The 17,335-nt window shown below is 43.9% G+C and overlaps 1 protein-coding gene across 1 annotated transcript in view; it reads right to left on the reverse strand.

Moving 5' to 3' along the window:
- Positions 1-5,138: 5,138 nt before the first annotated feature.
- The window catches only part of SLC24A3 (solute carrier family 24 member 3), a 376,099-nt gene continuing 363,902 nt past the window's right edge, over positions 5,139-17,335 (reverse strand). The window contains exons 15-17 of the mRNA XM_083175935.1: positions 17,142-17,254; positions 11,015-11,080; positions 5,139-8,689 (exon numbers count right to left, since the gene is read on the reverse strand). Coding sequence (XP_083032061.1) covers positions 8,537-8,689; positions 11,015-11,080; positions 17,142-17,254 — 332 coding nt within the window. The 3' untranslated portion in view covers positions 5,139-8,536. The remainder of the gene's footprint in view (positions 8,690-11,014; positions 11,081-17,141; positions 17,255-17,335) is intronic.

The following is a 17,335-nucleotide window of genomic DNA, read 5'->3' on the forward strand; positions in this document are numbered from 1 at the left end:
AGGGCCCGCTGGGTCTTGTAGTGCCACAGTAAAAGAAAGAGTTAAATAAACACACTGACACACGTGAAAAATAAAAGTTTAATACATACATAACACATACATACTGATACTTACCTATCTTGAGCCCGTAGGTAGCCCTGGTCCTGATGTCCTGGTCCGTGTCGGCGTCTGTATCCATGTCGGCATCGGCGGTCCGGAGTCCGAAGAAATCCATTTGGGAAGCTGTGGAAGGAAACTATACTCACCTGTCCCAGCGCGACGTAGTCCAGGTAAGGTCTTTGCAAAAAAAACAAACCGACACCCGAACCAAGCGAACAGGCAGAGAGCCGCACGGTGTGTTTACATCGTGCAGCTCCGCCCCCGAATGCCGCTATTGGCCGCCTTGCGGCCTAGCAGCCAATCAGGAGCCGCTAGGCCGCAAGGCGGCCAATAGCGGCATTCGGGAGGCGGAGCCGCACGATGTAAACAAACACACGTGCGTCTCCGTCAGTCCGGTCTGGTTTCGGGTGTCGGTTTTTTTTTTTTGCAAAGACCTTACCTGGACTACGTCGCGCTGGGACAGGTGAGTATAGTTTCCTTCCACAGCTTCCCAAATGGATTTCTTCGGACTCCGGACCGCCGACGCCGTCGCCGACAGGGATGCCGACATGGATACAGACGCCGACACGGACCAGGACATCAGGACCAGGGCTACCTACGGGCTCAAGATAGGTAAGTATCAGTATGTATGTGTTATGTATGTATTAAACTTTTATTTTTCACGTGTGTCAGTGTGTTTATTTAACTCTTTCTTTTACTGTGGCACTACAAGACCCAGCGGGCCCTTTAATGCCCCGCAGGCTGGGACTTGTGGTTCTCCAAGTCCCAACTTGCGGGGGAGGCTTGCTGGGACTCATAGTTCACCAGTAAAAGACAATGGTTTTTATTCTATTTTTTACACCATACCATCAGCTCGATGCCCACCGCCCAGGGGCATCGAGGACAGCACCAGGCTTCAGCCTGGTCAGGTAAGTCCTGGAGGGGGGGGACCCCTTTATTGGGGGGGTCCCCACTCCCCCAGGGCCCCTGGCCAGGCTGACTGGTCGGTAGGGAGAATGTTTTGGCCGCGGGACCTTATATTATAAGTGTCCCCCGGCTGTGACATTACCCTGCTGGCTTGTTTGGTCTGGGGCTGGTTCTTAAAATACGGGGGACCCCTAGTCATTTTGTCCCCCGTATTTTGGGAACCAGCCCCGGACCTGGAGCCTGGGGCTGGTTGTAAAAAATCAGGGAACCCCTATTTGTCGGGTTTCCTGATTTTTTTAATACCAGCCCCGGCTCCTTCAGCCTGGTGCTGGTTACGGCAGTGGGGGGGGACCCCATGCCGTTTTTTTTTTAACGTGTAAGGGCTACCCCTTTCCCACTGCCGAAAAAACGGCTCTTACACGTTAAAAACACTGCTTTTTACACGGGTAACAAAAACCGGTATTTGTTACCCGTGTAAAGCAACCTGGAGCTTTCCCACTGCAGCTCTAGCCGTTTAAAAAGGCTAAAAAAACGGCATTTACACGTGTAAAGCCTGCAGTGGGAAAGGGGCATCTGATGTTATACCAATAAATATCATTGTGCCTACAGTGGTGTTTTACAAATTTGTAAGGAGACATTGGGATGATTCAATCACACTGCGCCACATTCAGCAATAGAAACATTTCAGGAATACGATTTTAATAATAATAAATATAGGTGTAAGTAAAGCAAAAACAAAACAAAAAAACAGCAAGTTTGTGTCTGGAACAAACCATGTTGCCATGCAAGGGGAGCAAATACAGGGCACGATTCATGTTTATTTGCAATTTAGCGAGTTCAGCCTGTCCCGACATTTTGTGGACTGCGCATGTGCATGCTCTATTATGCACATGTGCGCATACCTCCCAACTTTCTGCACATTAGAATAGGGACACTCGCGCGAGTGGCATATGTAAATGAGGGCATGGTTTATGCAAATTAGGATGTGCCCTCGTTTTCGGCCGCAAATAGACGCTGTGCGTATGTGCGCAGTGTCTATTCTGTGAGATTGGGGGGGACTCCCAACTGCCCCTCCACCCCCCGCAGCGGGACACTGCCGGCCTCGGGAGGGACGCAGGAACGTCCTCAAAAATCGGGACGTTCCCGCGTTTAGCGGGACAGTTGGGAGGTATGTGTGCGGCCTTACTTTGAGAATGGCTTTGGCGACTTTTATTGCCGACAAGCTATTCCCAAGCATCCGAGCTGGCCCAGGGTTGGACGTCATATGATGTCAGCACCCGCTCCATTCTCGTAGCCGCAAATATAGGTCAGTCAAAGGCTCACTAAGCTGCGAATCTTTGCTGCTTAGCGAGCCATCCTGAATCAGGGCCACATTTGTTCATGTTTTGTGCAGAGTAAATACTGGCTGGTTTTGCATGTAGCCCACAGAATTATTTTTTAACACTGCAATTCAGCTTTCAGTTTGAACACACCCTGTCTAAGGAACGCACCCTGTCAATCCAGGGTCACGATTGTTGGTCCTTCCCGACAATCGTGACCCTGGCCCGTTTTCGTTTTCCTCAACTGCATATTGGCAGGCGGGATTCAATATCCTGGCTGCCGATCAGCGAAAAGGGGGCGTGGCCGCGAGATACATCCATGATCTCAACAATCCACGGCCTATCTCGACAGAATGGGCCCAATAACTTTTAAAGTCGGCCCCTTCTGACGAGATGCCTCTTCAATGCTGTCGGGAAAGTCAGCATTGAATAGGCGCCCGCCGCTATTTCCCCCGTCGGAAATAGTGGCGGGGATTGAATCTGCACGTTACACCAGCCCTACCTGCAGGGCAGCTTGGTTTTACCCATTTCTTGCTTTTTTGCTTTACTTACAGACATTAATCAGACCCAAAGTCTGAAAAAGTTAGACGTTAACAAGGAAAATATGATCAACTCCCAAACTAGAGCCTTAGTTGAAATATACTTTTTCTAATTTAAGCTTCAGCTTCTTTGAACCTTATCACATAAGGGCAAATATGTACATTCACTAATACTTGTTTCTAATAAGAAAAAGTAAAAAAAGTAGGGCACATTATTGCTTACGTTTAGTGTAAAGCAAAGCGGCAAACATTTACAAAACAGAATAAACCAAACGGAGTATAAATATGACATTTATAATTATATCTTTACATTTAGAATTTCACAGCAATGTGTTATATAGTTACAAGGTATCTCAAGTTTTGAATTGTAAGATTTAAATGGAAACTCCGGTTAGTGCAGGTGAAGTGACTTGCGCCAGGCTGGTGAAGTGTGTACTAATACTTTTCACTACAAGCCTCTGAGTTCTATATGATCCCGCGTAACTATAGCTGTGTCAGCGGCAGTCTTCAGTTATTTTTTAAATTAAAAAATCAGCAGACAAGTAATGAGTTACAAGTTTTATAATGTACTTTAACCCTTTGTTGCATACTGTTGAAAATGTGCTACATACCCATATACCCATATACATAATGTATATAGGTATACCATTACAATCATATTTTCTACAGAGCGGTTTTTCAAAATATTTTTTTTCCCTTGTCAGTACAATACACAAGAAGCATGAAAATATTTAAAATGGAAAAAAAAAATCATGCAACGAAGGGTTAAGCGACTACGGGTTCCTTGGTGTTTTGAATAATTTTATATAAGTGTCCTTTGTAATTCAGACAAATATTGACTTTTTATGCAGTTAAAAACTTTTGCAAACCAGATTAAAATGATGTGTCCTTATATGGAAAATATATAGTGTCGTTCATGGGACAAGAAAGTGTAGGAGCATCCTCCTACCAGCTAAAGTCCTTCACTCTGTGTCTGGGAGGTGGTTGGTTGGGTTGAGATCCTGGGAGAAATATGAATGGAAAATTGCAAACAACCTGACTGTACTGCCTAAAAGCAGAGGAATGATGAGGGCTTTGGGTAAGAGCACATGTGGGTGCTGATCAGTGAATTTGCAGATGGAGCGATTATTGAATAATTAATATTGAATGCGCATGGCGAAATAGGAAAAATAATTGCATAGGGATAGCAAATGCAAAATGGCCAGACAGTGGCGTAGCTACGTTTTGGGCGCCCCCCCGCCGTTAGGGGGGGGGCGCCCATACCCACCCCGTCAAGCACCCCCCCGGCCGCCCCGTCGCCTATGCTAACCCCCTCCCCCCGCAGTCTTACCTCACGCTGCGCTGGTCCCGGCGGCTCCGTTCTTCTGCTGAGGACCACCACAAAATGGCCGCCCCCATACAGCAGACAGTTTCAGAGAACAGTGTGCTATATGGGGGCGGCCATTTTGTGGTGGTCCTCATCAGAAGAACGGAGCCGCCGGGACCAGCGAGATACGTAAGTCTGCGGGGGATTGGGGGGGGGGGTAACTATAGCACCGCAGCCCCCGGCGCCCCCACATGCACAGCGCCCCCCCACGGTGGCGGGGGCTGCGGTGCTATAGTTACGCCCCTCTGGCCAGAGCTTGACTGACAGGAAGCCGGAGTTTTGGAGTGGTTACCCATTTTCTTGGAGTGTCCCAAAAAAATGCAGGCATGATCAGGCTTTTTAAGGGTCACATCAGCACTGGCCACGATTAGCCTGTCTCAGTCGCAGAGTTTTGGAAGAGTCAGACTTACTCACTGACTGGGAAAATGATTTGATGGTTCATGAATTGCGTATGGATTTGTGAGTGGATAGCGGTTAGTGATCCATTTGAAATTCACCCACAAATTTGCACAGGGCGGGTTTTCTATCTGTCTGGGTGGCAGCTATCTACAACTGTGCAGATCAGTGATCAGGTCTGAATCAGATCCTTAATCTACCATGTCACTGCCTGACCACCACAAACTTTAATTACTTGCAATTTCCAATTCTTATATCTTACATGACCCCAAACCCTTATTTTCTTTTAACTATCCTTAATGTTACTGAACATACTACGGACATGTCTGCTCAAATACCATCTGTAATGCACAAAACTACAGAAATGTCTGTGAAACCAAATGTATCACTTCCTACCAATGTTACTGCTGATCACTGTTGATCACTGTTGATCACTGTTGATCACCCTGTTGTATTTGTAATCTTTTTACTGACGTGTGAACCTTAATAAACATAATTTGAAAAAAAAAAAAAAACTATCCTTAATGTTGCATTAAAATAAGTATCTTTCTATTAATGTTATATTCACCTTGCCTACTTGAACATAATTTGTAAAGTGTTCATATGCAGTTACCAACCAGTAAAATAGAACTTCACAATGTTCTGCAGTGAAAAGGGGTGTGGCTTCTCAGAGAAGAGGTTTAGTTTCCTCCAGCTGGGTGTGGTTTTAACAGACATGGATGCGATTGGAGCAGGTTAGCGTGGTATTTGGTCTTATAAAAGATGTGAACTAATTTGTCACAGCTATATTATGTTTACATTCAAACATCAGTTTAGTTATATAGTTATTCTAAAATAAACAACAAAAATCCCAATCTAAAGGATCAGAAACAATTTAACTCACCATACTAATCTAATGATGAATTTCTATGTACAGTAGCTATTTATGACCAATGAATCCATTTTAGTTTACTGGACCTCACACTGAGTGATGTGTATAACTAGTATTAATAGTCAAAAATAGCATTTCTTTTCCCATGCCTCTTACCAGTTTTATTATGCAAACACTGGAGCAATATATTTCTTAAAAACAATAATAAAACTGCAAACACCCGAATACCAGTCACTGTGGAATCGCACAGTACTTACATCTTCGGTCCTATAAGACTGTAGGCGCCCCGCAGGTAAGAGGCAGTACTGCAGCAGCTGTGCTTTCCCTACACACTCACCAACCTGTATAAACAGCAGCCATTCAAACACACCTATGCAGCTGCCTATATATATATATAAATGTGCATTTAAATGATATGCCATTAGAAATAAATTATATTTACAATGATAAAAATCCTTTCAACGTTTTTGGACACTACTGGTTTTAATTCTTCATCTAGTCTTCAAATGAATAGACAATGTGACATCTTCCACTGAAGTAGCATTGCTATCTATAGATAAATTAACAACACACATACAATTGTGTTAATTCCAGGTATCCAGTGTGACTTGTTATGTCTAATACTGCTGCTTCAACTCACAGTTCATTAAACATACAGCAACACAAATGTCCCTTCATTACAGTTCAACATGTTAATGCATGATTTTTATTATTTTGGATGTACTAAATTAGCCATTGTTTCACACATAACACAAAAAGATGAATGAGGTGAATAAAATAAAGAAACAGCTTACTGACTGCAAATAACGAATGTTTACAGTACAAAGCAGCATTGCTTCATGATGGGAAAGTACACAGTAGATGGAATCAGAAAGTCGCATCTCCTTATTGCCATCATGGCTCCATGTGGTTACAAAATGTCTGGTTTTCAAGTTTCAGCTGTCAGACAAAATGGTTTCTTACAACCAGAATGTACCAAAAACTAAAGTGGTAAAGTCATTATTCATATCTTTTGGTGATGTGCCAATACTGATAAATGTAATAACTTTAGTTAAAATACCACAGTTTACCCACTGATGTAACAAGACAATGCCAAGTGATTTTTACATGTAGACAGGTCTATTACTGTTATATAAATGAAATAACTGAATATTTCAATCGCCTTCATAACAGAAATTGGCAACCATTACAATACGGTCAAACCTCTTCCCATAGGATTTACCGTAGAGCCTCAACCCGGTTGCATGCAGCTTTGGCAAACAGCCCGTGGTGGTAGAAGCAGTCCAGGGTTAGTGTGACTGTAACGACCAATAGAAAGCTACGGATCCATGTAGTTATGTACTTCGTACCTGCTATCTCCTACCTCATGGGACCAAAGCATATCAGATCTGTCTTCTAATTGCTACTTGACATTTTGATTAATTGAAGGGCAATCTCACACAAGATGAATTAATTGCAGGTTTAGGAGCCTTATCTAGATATTTCCTTTCTGAAGGAAGAACAGTAAATGACTCTAGAATGCACAGTGACATTAATATTCGCTATGTACAATGAAACATTCAATTTAGTTGAATGAAAGGAATGATAAGGGGGTATTGGAAGAATTTCTTTGAGTGTTGCTTTAATAAAAGTAAATTTTTTTCAGCATCCATAAACTTTGTTTGAGTTGCTATATTAGTTAGGCAGGACAATGCACTACAATGAATCAGATGTGTATATATATATTTTACGTTTACAAAAATAAGCATCGCTGTGCGTATGTCCTTCACTAAATCCCTGAATTACAGTCAGCTTTCATGACTCACAGAAACTAGTCCTAGTTTTCCTCATATAGTTTTGCTTTCTATACATGCATAATAAATTAACGGTTTACTCTACAAAACATGGCTGGTCTGGGACAGACTTTTGGATGTACTGTATACTCATTGGCTTGGTTGATCCCATATTATGAGGTTTTTAAGATTAAACTGTAAATACATTATCTCCACATCCAGTGTACACTTCAGAATCGATTATGTTGTATTGTCATTGAAAAGCATTTGTGCAAAATATGCCTTTTTTTGTTTTTTTTTAAAGAACCCAGTGTCCATAACTGTATTAGCAAATTATATATGACTTTTGATTACATAGAGGTCAGCGCCTACTATGTAACTATGTATACAAAAATACTGTACCAGGCAGATTCTAATTTAGCTAGAGGAGACAGCAAAGTACCTTCAGCTGTAACCATTTAACCTGTGGGTTAAGAATGGACCATTATAGCGCTGAACAATGATTACCCTATTGCATTGAATGCCACTGTTGAGAACCCTCCAACACAAAGTACACAAGCCAATAAACTCTGCAACCAATGCTGTGTCACATGACTATATCAGTGACCGACACAGAGAACAGTTTCGTACTGTCTCCGAAAATCTACCCTTCATCTATTATAATTTAAGAAAGAGATTTGTTCATTGTATAAAAATTTCTCATTAATGTTCTTTCTGTAGCATCGAATAAGAACGGGATCTATTCCTTTGAAAAGTTCCTATGTCATCCTGTGTCCTTTTTAGATGGGCATCGTAGTCCGTCGGGCTCATCCAAGGTTTTGTTTTTGATTTTCTCCATGTGAACAAGGATTTCAGCTATTTGATCCCTTGATGTTCCTCATAATTGATCCCTGGTAATGAATCGTTTCCATTCTTCTGCAATCTCAAGTCATAAATTACATTAGTCGTCCACCAAATAACTTAATATAGAAGGATTTGTAGCAGACATGATTTGGGCTGGCTCTGGGCCAGTTAGCAGCCTTTAACCTAAAACCCCGGTCACTGTTTAAAAGGACAAAATATGAATCTCGAACAGTAGAAAACAAAAAAACTGGAGGAATTTTCCCCATATGTAACAGAATGAGGAAAATTAGGAAGTAAGAAATTCCCCTGAACAGAGACCAGGACAGAACGACCTTCGGGTGTGCCGTCGTTTCCTAACGAGGGTCGTGTCTTTGTATTGCACCAAGAAGTAGGATGAAGTCTCTCTGACATGTCTGCAAGATGGATTAGATGCCCCCTCTGCACATGGGCAAGTTCACAAACGTAAAAACATTGAATTCTGTGAGGATGGAAATACACAGGAAGATGCCATACAGGAACAGGCAGGTCACCCCGAGCTTCTTATCCAGTTTCCACTTGTTTAGGTGAACACCACAGACCTATACCAACAAATAAGCAGAATGCAGTCAGCTTTATAGTTATTAACTATGACACAAAATAGACAGCAACAGTATCTTGTGTCCAGGGGCGGGCTGGGCCGGGGGGCAGGGTGCCACATGCCCCCCGGGCCGGTATGTAGTAGCTGCCGGGCTGGGCCGTGTGGATTGCCCGGCTGCTGCTGTCTCCAGGTCCTGCTGCGGCGCTGCCACACACAAGTGACAGTCTCCATGTATGGCGGCGGCCCCTTCAAAAATGGCCGCCGCCATGGAGGAGACAGACACTAGAGGTACTGCTGTACCTCTAGTGTCTGTCAGAGGAAGACAGCGCGGCCAGCGCCACCCCGGAAGTGCGGCTTCGGGTAGCGCTGGCGCGCTGTTTAAAAGGAACCCCTAGGCAACGAGCATTTACCGGGGGGGGGGGGAGGAGGAGGAGGAGGAGAGGAACGGAACGGAACGGACCGGACTGGCCGGGGACTGGGAATAGTTTACCTGCGGAGGCCGCCGGCGGGAGCGCGGGTGGCACTGCACCAGGTCTGCCAGGGGAAGCTGCATGTAGGCCCTGGAGGAGCTCATGGAGGCTGAGCTCAAGCTGACCCTGCCTGTCTTGTAAGTACATTGCTCTACCTAGGCTTATACATATAGATATTCTGGTGTGTGTGTGTGTGTGTGTGTGTGTGTGTGTGTGTGTGTGTGTATGTGTGTATGTGTATATATGTGTGTGTGTACATACCGGTAATGAATAAACAGTGGCACTCCATGGGTTAAAGCAGGCAAATATATGTTTATTGGGCATTACAGTGTGTTGCAATATGTGTAATGGGCATTGCGGTGTTGGCATTATGTGTAATGGGCATTGCGGTGTTGGCATTATGGTGTGTGGCATTGTTTAATTTGGCATTACGGTGTGTGGCATTGTTTAATTTGGCATTACGGTGTGTGGCATTATGTTTAATTGGCATTACGGTGTGGCAATATGTGTAATTTGCATTATGTATAATGGGCATTGTTTAATAATGGGCATTGTTTAATTGGCATTATGGTGTGTGACATTATGTGAAAAGGGCATTTCGTTGCTGGCATTGTGTGATGGGCATTACGGTGTGTGGCAATATGTGTAATGGGCATTACGGTGTGTGGCATTATGTTTAATGGGCATTGTTTAATTGGCATTATGGTGTGTGGCATTATGTTTATTTGGCATTACGGTGTGTGGCATTCTGTTTATTTGGCATTACGGTGTGGCAATATGTGTAATTGGCATTATGTGTAATGGGCATTGTTTAATTGGCATTACCTTGTGGCATTATGTTTAATTGGCATTACCGTGTGTGGCAATATGTGTAATGGGCATTACGCTGTTGGCTTTATGTGGAATAGGCATTACAGTGTAAAATTTTACAGCACGCCTGCGGCATGCGCTGTCCCTATTTCGGGTGTGTGTGTTTTGTGTGGGGGGGGGGGGGGAATGATTGTTTAATAATTGCTGCATACTAGATAGAGGGGAGAGGGTAGGGCGGTGAAACGATGGTGATGATGGTGGGCCACTTGCTTGTGTTGCCCCCCAGGCTGAAAGTTGCCAGCCAGCCCCTGCTTGTGTCTGTCTCGGGATGAGAGAATCGCTTGTTTGAGTCTGCAAGAACACTACTAAAACTCTGTATTAAGAGAGGAGGAGGTCCATGTGGTCTCCATCAGGGCCCCCTCCTGTCTACCTGGCAGCGCAGTGGAACCCTCAGCTAGGAGACCCTAGCGATGTCCTAGAGTCTAGTGCGCATCCCTACTGCATATGCCAAGATGGTTGAAAAATGTCTGCCACACCAATTTTCCTGTAGGTTTCTGCACCCGTAGAGGACTCTGGGGGGAACATATTGAAAAAATGGGTGCAGCGTGTGCGGTATGTGCCCTCCTGGACCACGTGTGATTTGTGTGCACCACACATACTGCACCCATAGTGCCGCGATTATAGACCACGCCCCTTTCCGGTAGGCCACGCCCCCGGAAAAAAATCGGCGCGCACCCTGTCCCGACCCGGCACATGCAAAAGTTGGGAGGTATGATAACTGGTAATAAAGTAAGAGAATGGTACTATGGAATTACTGCAGTTTAATCTGAGCATAACATTTAAACGGTAAGTTTTGAAGTCTGCATGGGCAGTCCTCTGACAGGCCATTACTATGGACCACTGCATGATCCTTGTATATAGTAGATTTGGAAAGTTGTCTCTGCCTTTGAATCTTACATCCCCAAACCCATATCCACTTTGCTTCCCATGTCTGTGTATTCCCACTTACTGTATACACACTGAGTAGGCAAATGGGCACTACTTACCGTAACAAATAAGGAAGCCAGGAGCAAAGCCACAGAGTATATAAGGCCCCTGCTGTTCAGCTGGATCTGTAACACAAAAATTATTATAGTATTTCTCCTAGAAAACTAGAACTTTCTAGTGAATATTTCTTTGATACATTAAATACTTGAAAAACCTGTGTCTGTATCACAATCAATTGTAAAAAAAAAAAAAAAAAAATAACAGAAAAAATATACCATAAAAACAAAAGTAGAAACAAGGCATTAAAAGCATCTGCACACACTGCCAGTGTCCCTTTATGCAAGGTGTGATACCTGAGCCTAACCAGAGCTGCACAAATTAACCCTCACAGTACGTAGCAGCTATGGATGAAGCATTATCAGCCTGATTCAGGATTGTTTGGATGGTGGGGGATCTGCGCATGCACGATTATACGCGTGTGCAGACCCCCTGTGCGAACGGAGGGAAGGGGGCGGGCAGGGTGCAGCATCAGGGGCGAGGCTGACCTGTTCGCAAGGCTGCGTGTGTATGCAGCCTAGTAAACAGGTCTGAATTAGGCCCCATGTACACATTCTGCAAAGCTCTCACTCAGAACGCTCTTGAGTATTGCTGACACTATCTGCAGAGGGGACCTTGATTCCAATGACAGTGCCTTGTAAACCTTTTTTGACTAAGTATATTAAATAGGTCATTCCGCACATACCTCGGGCACAGAAAGAGCACTTGTGTACCAGTCTATAATCAGCATTCCACTCTCCAGAGCTTTTGAAAATGTTGATTCAATCAATAATAGAACAATGCATTACTACTAGAACGCCTCGTTCTTCTTACAGGTCTAACCAATGACAACTAAGAAAACACATTTTCTGCCACACTGCAAATCAAGAAGTAACATTGTGTTCTAGAGAATTACAGAAGGAAATGAAATCTAAAGGTTTAGGTTTTAGAAATTAGGACATGACAGCCGGGGAGAAGAAGTATTTTCCATTGTATACAAAGCGTCACTAATGGAATGAGTCAGCCATTCCACATGGCAGCTCTGCAAAATGTTATTAGGCTGTCTCAGAGGGGCAAAGCCTTGGGTTTGTCCAAAAATGCTGCTTATGTCCAAGATGCAAAACAGACATGTATAAGGAGCGATGATCAATCTCTCGCGCAACTGCAGTATCCCCGGTTGCCTTAATTGCCATTATGGGCATTAATTAGCCGATTAGGTTCATGTTATTACAATCAGACTGTGACAGGAGCCGGGATGGCAGGTATGCAGCCTTATTTGTATTTGTAATATGAAGCCACGGGTAACCTTTATCACTCCAGAAGGGCTGTATTGCAACTAGTAGTGTGCTAGGTCACTGGGGTTGCCTGGGGTTGGCTTGGTGGCTGCCCAATGGCTAGGGACGGATTGAGAGCCTAATGGGCCTGGAGCAGAACATTTTAAGGGCCTTTTATGAAAAGTGGAGGAGGTGAGGGAAATGCCATATAAAATATAAGCCCCAGTGTTTCCCTAAATATATATATACACTTTTTTTTTTTATAAATGTGTAAATTGAAATGCAATTATAATATTGATAATATATAATATGATTTATGGCCAACTGGTGATCATCATGCTGTCATAATGATGGGCCTATTTTTATGTAGAGGGATGGAGCTGCAGCTCCATCCATCCCATTGTTAATCTGGCCCTACCATGGCACTTGCTTCTGGCTAGCAGTTAGACTGGAACGACACCCAGAAGTCAGTATCACTGCAGCAGTAACACCATGATCATTCTTCATACTTGCCTACCCTCAAGGAAAGGCAGGGAGTGTCCCGCAAATCAGGTCCCCCTCCCGGCCCCCTGGGGAGGTGGGCAAGTCTCCCGCATTGCCCTGCAGCCCCCCGCACCCCCCTTCCCCGCTGATTCAGACTTTCGCGGGTACACTGGGATGGGCTAAAATTACACGATCGCATCATATTGCATCATTTTAGCCCCTCCCCCAATCTGCAGACCTGGAAATTGCCGCAGCTGATTGTCATGGGGGTGGGGCTTGGTGACATCAGTCTTGTCCTGCCCCCTGACACATAGCCTCGTCCTGCCCCCTTTCACTCCTCTCCGGGCTTCTCCCAGAGAGGAGTGTAAAACAGTAGGCAGGTATGCCATACTTTGGACACTAAACAGACACTCTGTGACCTGTGCAGCTGGTTGTAGCATTCTCTAAATGCTTGGGCAGTGCTGCACTCCGGGTGCTAGTGTTGCTGCCCTCTCACAGAAAGATTATGACTTATGGGGTAGATATATGAAGAAGGGAGAAGTAAGCCAGTGGAGGTTAGCCACGGCAACCAATCAGCACTGAAGTACAGTAACATCTATTATTTGCATACTATAAAGTTATACAGAGCAGCTGATTGGTTGCCATGGGAAACTTCTCCACTGGCTCACTTCTCCACTCTTATCACTGCTTCATACATCTGCCCTTCTGTGATAGGGGGCTGGGCAGGCACAGAGGACTCCAGCTAAACAGATATGACCCTGATCAATGCCATTCCTTCCTATAAAACTTCCCTGCAATTGTCCAATGTCAAGAGCTTTACATAAACATCACTGGAAATAGTGACATCTATAGGCTAGTAAATGCAAAACAACCTAAATACAAATAAATCTAACTAATATGAAAATTGCCCAGATTTGTCTTTATAATTAAATAGTTTAATATGTGTGGAGAAAGTCTAATGCTGGATATTGTTAAAATAACTAAATTCTAACTAAATGAAAAAAAAAAAAAATGCTGATTTTCTTTATTGATAATGCCACATCTAGAGTTTTATAATCATACTTGACAAAATATTCTCTTAGCTATATTGAATCATGTGTCCAGCATTCTTCAAGAAATCCACTTCTTAAAAGCATTGTCTTCCGCACACAGGGGCTTATTGTGGTTCACTCCTGGCAAATTCCTTCTCAAATGGACAAAACCATGTGCACTGCAGGTGAGGTTGATGCATACCTGCCGACTTGTGACAATTCCGGCGAGAAGCCCGGAGAGGAGTGAAGGGGGGCTCGACGAGGCTTCGTTTTGGGGGCGGCGCGAGGTTAATGTCACTAAGCCCCGCCCCCACGACACGCAACCTCATTGATTTGCGAGTCCGTGGGCGCGGTTTAAATGATGCAAAATGACGCGATTCGCACCATTTAGCCCCGCCCCCTCCCTGCGGACCCGCAAAATTCGGAAATTGATACCGTGGGGAGGGGGGGGGGGGGGGGGGGGAGAGTAGGGGCTGTGGATAGAATGCGGGAGACTTGCCCACCTTCCCGGGGGCCGGGAGGGGGACCCGATTTGCGGGACCCTCCCGGCTATTCCGGGAGGGTAGGCAAGTATGGGTAGATGTTACTTGTGCAGAAAAAGTTCGATTTGGGTGGGGTTTTACTGCAAAGTGAGATCTATATTGCAGTGTAAAAATAAAGCAGTCAGTATTTTCCCTGCACAGAAACAAAATAACGCACTCAAATCTAAATCTCAAAGAATTTGCCAGAAGCAGTGAACCAGAATAACCCCCATAAACAGGTTGGTAGAAGGACTTTTAATGATTCTAGAATGTTTCTATTTGAATAAATCCCAGAATTGAATAAAATGAGTTTAGAAATCAGTCTGACCCCCATAATTCCTATTTTATGACACTTCTGTATTGCATTCTGATTGCACATTACCTGTGTAATTTAACATACATGCATAGTTTTAGCAGTTTAATTGCAAATCTTTGTACTGAAAAATTGTGCAATTTACTTTATGCTAATTATCTACCGATGTCATTTTATTATTAACGAACTGTATGAATAAAAAGTCACAACCCTTTACCAAATGTTCTTGTTTGCATTAGCAGCTGTCTATCTAGTTGGCAATTGGTATACAGTCTTCTGCAGTGATGTAATGCACACAGGAAATAATGTCATGTGCCGTAATGATTGCATGCCGTCGCTGCTCTTACAATCAGCTGCTGCTCTCTATTTGTTTTTAAGTCACTGAACTTTAGCAAAACGCATTGCTTAGCTATCCAATGTACATAAGCTGCATGTACTGTGTGTGACAGCCAGGCAACCGATAGCTAGATCCTTGGACTGGAGAACAAAGCTGTCTTGATGCTCCCAGAATAAAGATTGGTTGCGATTAGCAACTTCTCCACAGTTGATTGGTTGTCATGGGCAACTTCTCTACAGCTGATTGGTTGCCATGGGCAACTTCTCCACCGTTTTTGGTTCCATACATCTCCTCCAGACTTCTTTCTCATATTTCTCTATGCTTTTAGTCTGCATTGGCCAAAGTATTCGATGGAGAACAAATATTTTCACCTGATGGATCTCTGTAGATCGAGAAATGTTAAATGTTGATTATTTTTTAATACAAAAATTGGCATCTTATTCCTTATTTTTGGGGCCTAAATATACAGAATGCACAGTATTTGAAAGTAGCTACTGCAATCATGAGGAGTATTTCTTCAGCTAACAGTGTGTAAGAGCTCTGGGGAAACACAACAGCCAAGGAATTCTCTCTGCCAGGAATCACACATGTGAGTAATAGGTCTCACAGCTGGTCCTGTTGGAACATTATTTGCAATCCACTAGGCAGACGCCATACTAGTAATCACTAGGCAGAGGTCATACTAATAATCACTAGGCAGATGCCATACTAGTAATCATTAGGCAGACGCCATACTAGTAATCATTAGGCAGACGTCATACTTAATCACTAGGCAGACGCCATTCTATTAATCACTAGGCAGACACCATACTAGGAATCAATAGGCAGATGCCATACTGGTAATCACTAGGCAGATGCCATACTGGTAATCACTAGGCAGATGTCATACTGGTAATCACTAGGCAGATGTCATACTGGTAATCACTAGGCAGATGCCATACTAGTAATCACTAGGCAGACGCCATACTAGTAATCATTAGGCAGACGCCATACTAGTAATCATTAGGCAGACGCCATACTGGTAATCACTAGGCAGATGCCATACTGGTAATCACTAGGCAGACACCATAATAGTAATCACTAGGCAGACACCATACTAGCAATAACCAGGCAGATGCCATACTATTAATCACTAGGCGGACGCCATACTAGTAATCACTAGGCAGACATCATGGCAGACGCCATACTAGTAATCACTAGGCAGACGCCATACTAGTAATCACTAGGCAGACGCCATACTAGTAATCACTAGGCAGACGCCATACTAGCAATCATTAGGCAGACGTCATAATAGTAATTACTAGGCAGATGCCATACTAGTAATAACTGGGCCAGTGTCATGCTGGCAAACCATACAGTTAAAATACCTATACAAAATTACACTCGCGCACACAGCGGGGGTTTCCGAATACCTAGAAACCCCCCTGCCTGCTGCGGGATACAGCAGTGCAGATGACCGATTTTTATTTATTCATTTTTAAATGCAGCCTCCGTTGGGCTGTGTGGCTCCCAGCAGCTGTCTAGGCTGCCGCTGTGCTGGCTTACAGCAGGAGGAGCTAGCTGCAGAGGCCGGCATGATCAGGGATGTTCAGAAGCCGAGGAGGTAGGTGTTATACGCACCTGCAGTGCACATGGTTTTGTCCATCTAAGAAATATTTTGTCAGAAAGAGTGAACTAGAATAAGGGCCTCAGTTCCTGCTGGAGCCTGCTGAAAAATAGCCCTGTATATATGTATATATCCAAGAATTCGGATCACACTCTCCTCCAAAGGGTTCAAGCAACTGCTGGGGTGCCAAACTCAGTTATCCGGACCAGTCCAGTAACAATAACATTGTACAAGGCATAGAGGACACTCACCAGTCTTCTTCTTAAGCAGATATATTTTTATTTCATCATCCCAACAGTAAAGTGCAAATAGTGCAAGACAGTGGGCCAAGGGCCGACGTTTCGGTCTGACTCCAGACCTTTTTCAAGGCCCCCACTCTCTCCTCATAAAGTGCATGCATGCACTATATCTGCTTAAGAAGAAGACTGGTGAGTGTCCTCTATGCCTTGTACAATATATATATATATATATATATATATATATATATATATATAGTTACAAATGTCAAGCTTGAATAAATATAATTTCACTTTTCAGAACAAAGGTGAGCAAGACAGTACCGATTAGATAACAAAGCAAACTTACATATGAACCATAGTCCACTGCCAGCGTCTGTAATGCCCAAGGGAGGCCAAGACCAATGAGAATGTCAAATACATTGCTCCCGATAGAGTTTGATACGGCCATGTCTCCCATCCCTGAAAGAAAAACACATCAGTTAAAAGCCAGGGTTTGTTGAAGCAGGACCGATAAGCCACAAGCAGCATTGTTCCATTAAA

Source organism: Crinia signifera, chromosome 3, assembly GCF_055691185.1.
Source record: "Crinia signifera chromosome 3, ASM5569118v1, whole genome shotgun sequence".
NCBI lineage: Eukaryota > Metazoa > Chordata > Amphibia > Anura > Myobatrachidae > Crinia > Crinia signifera.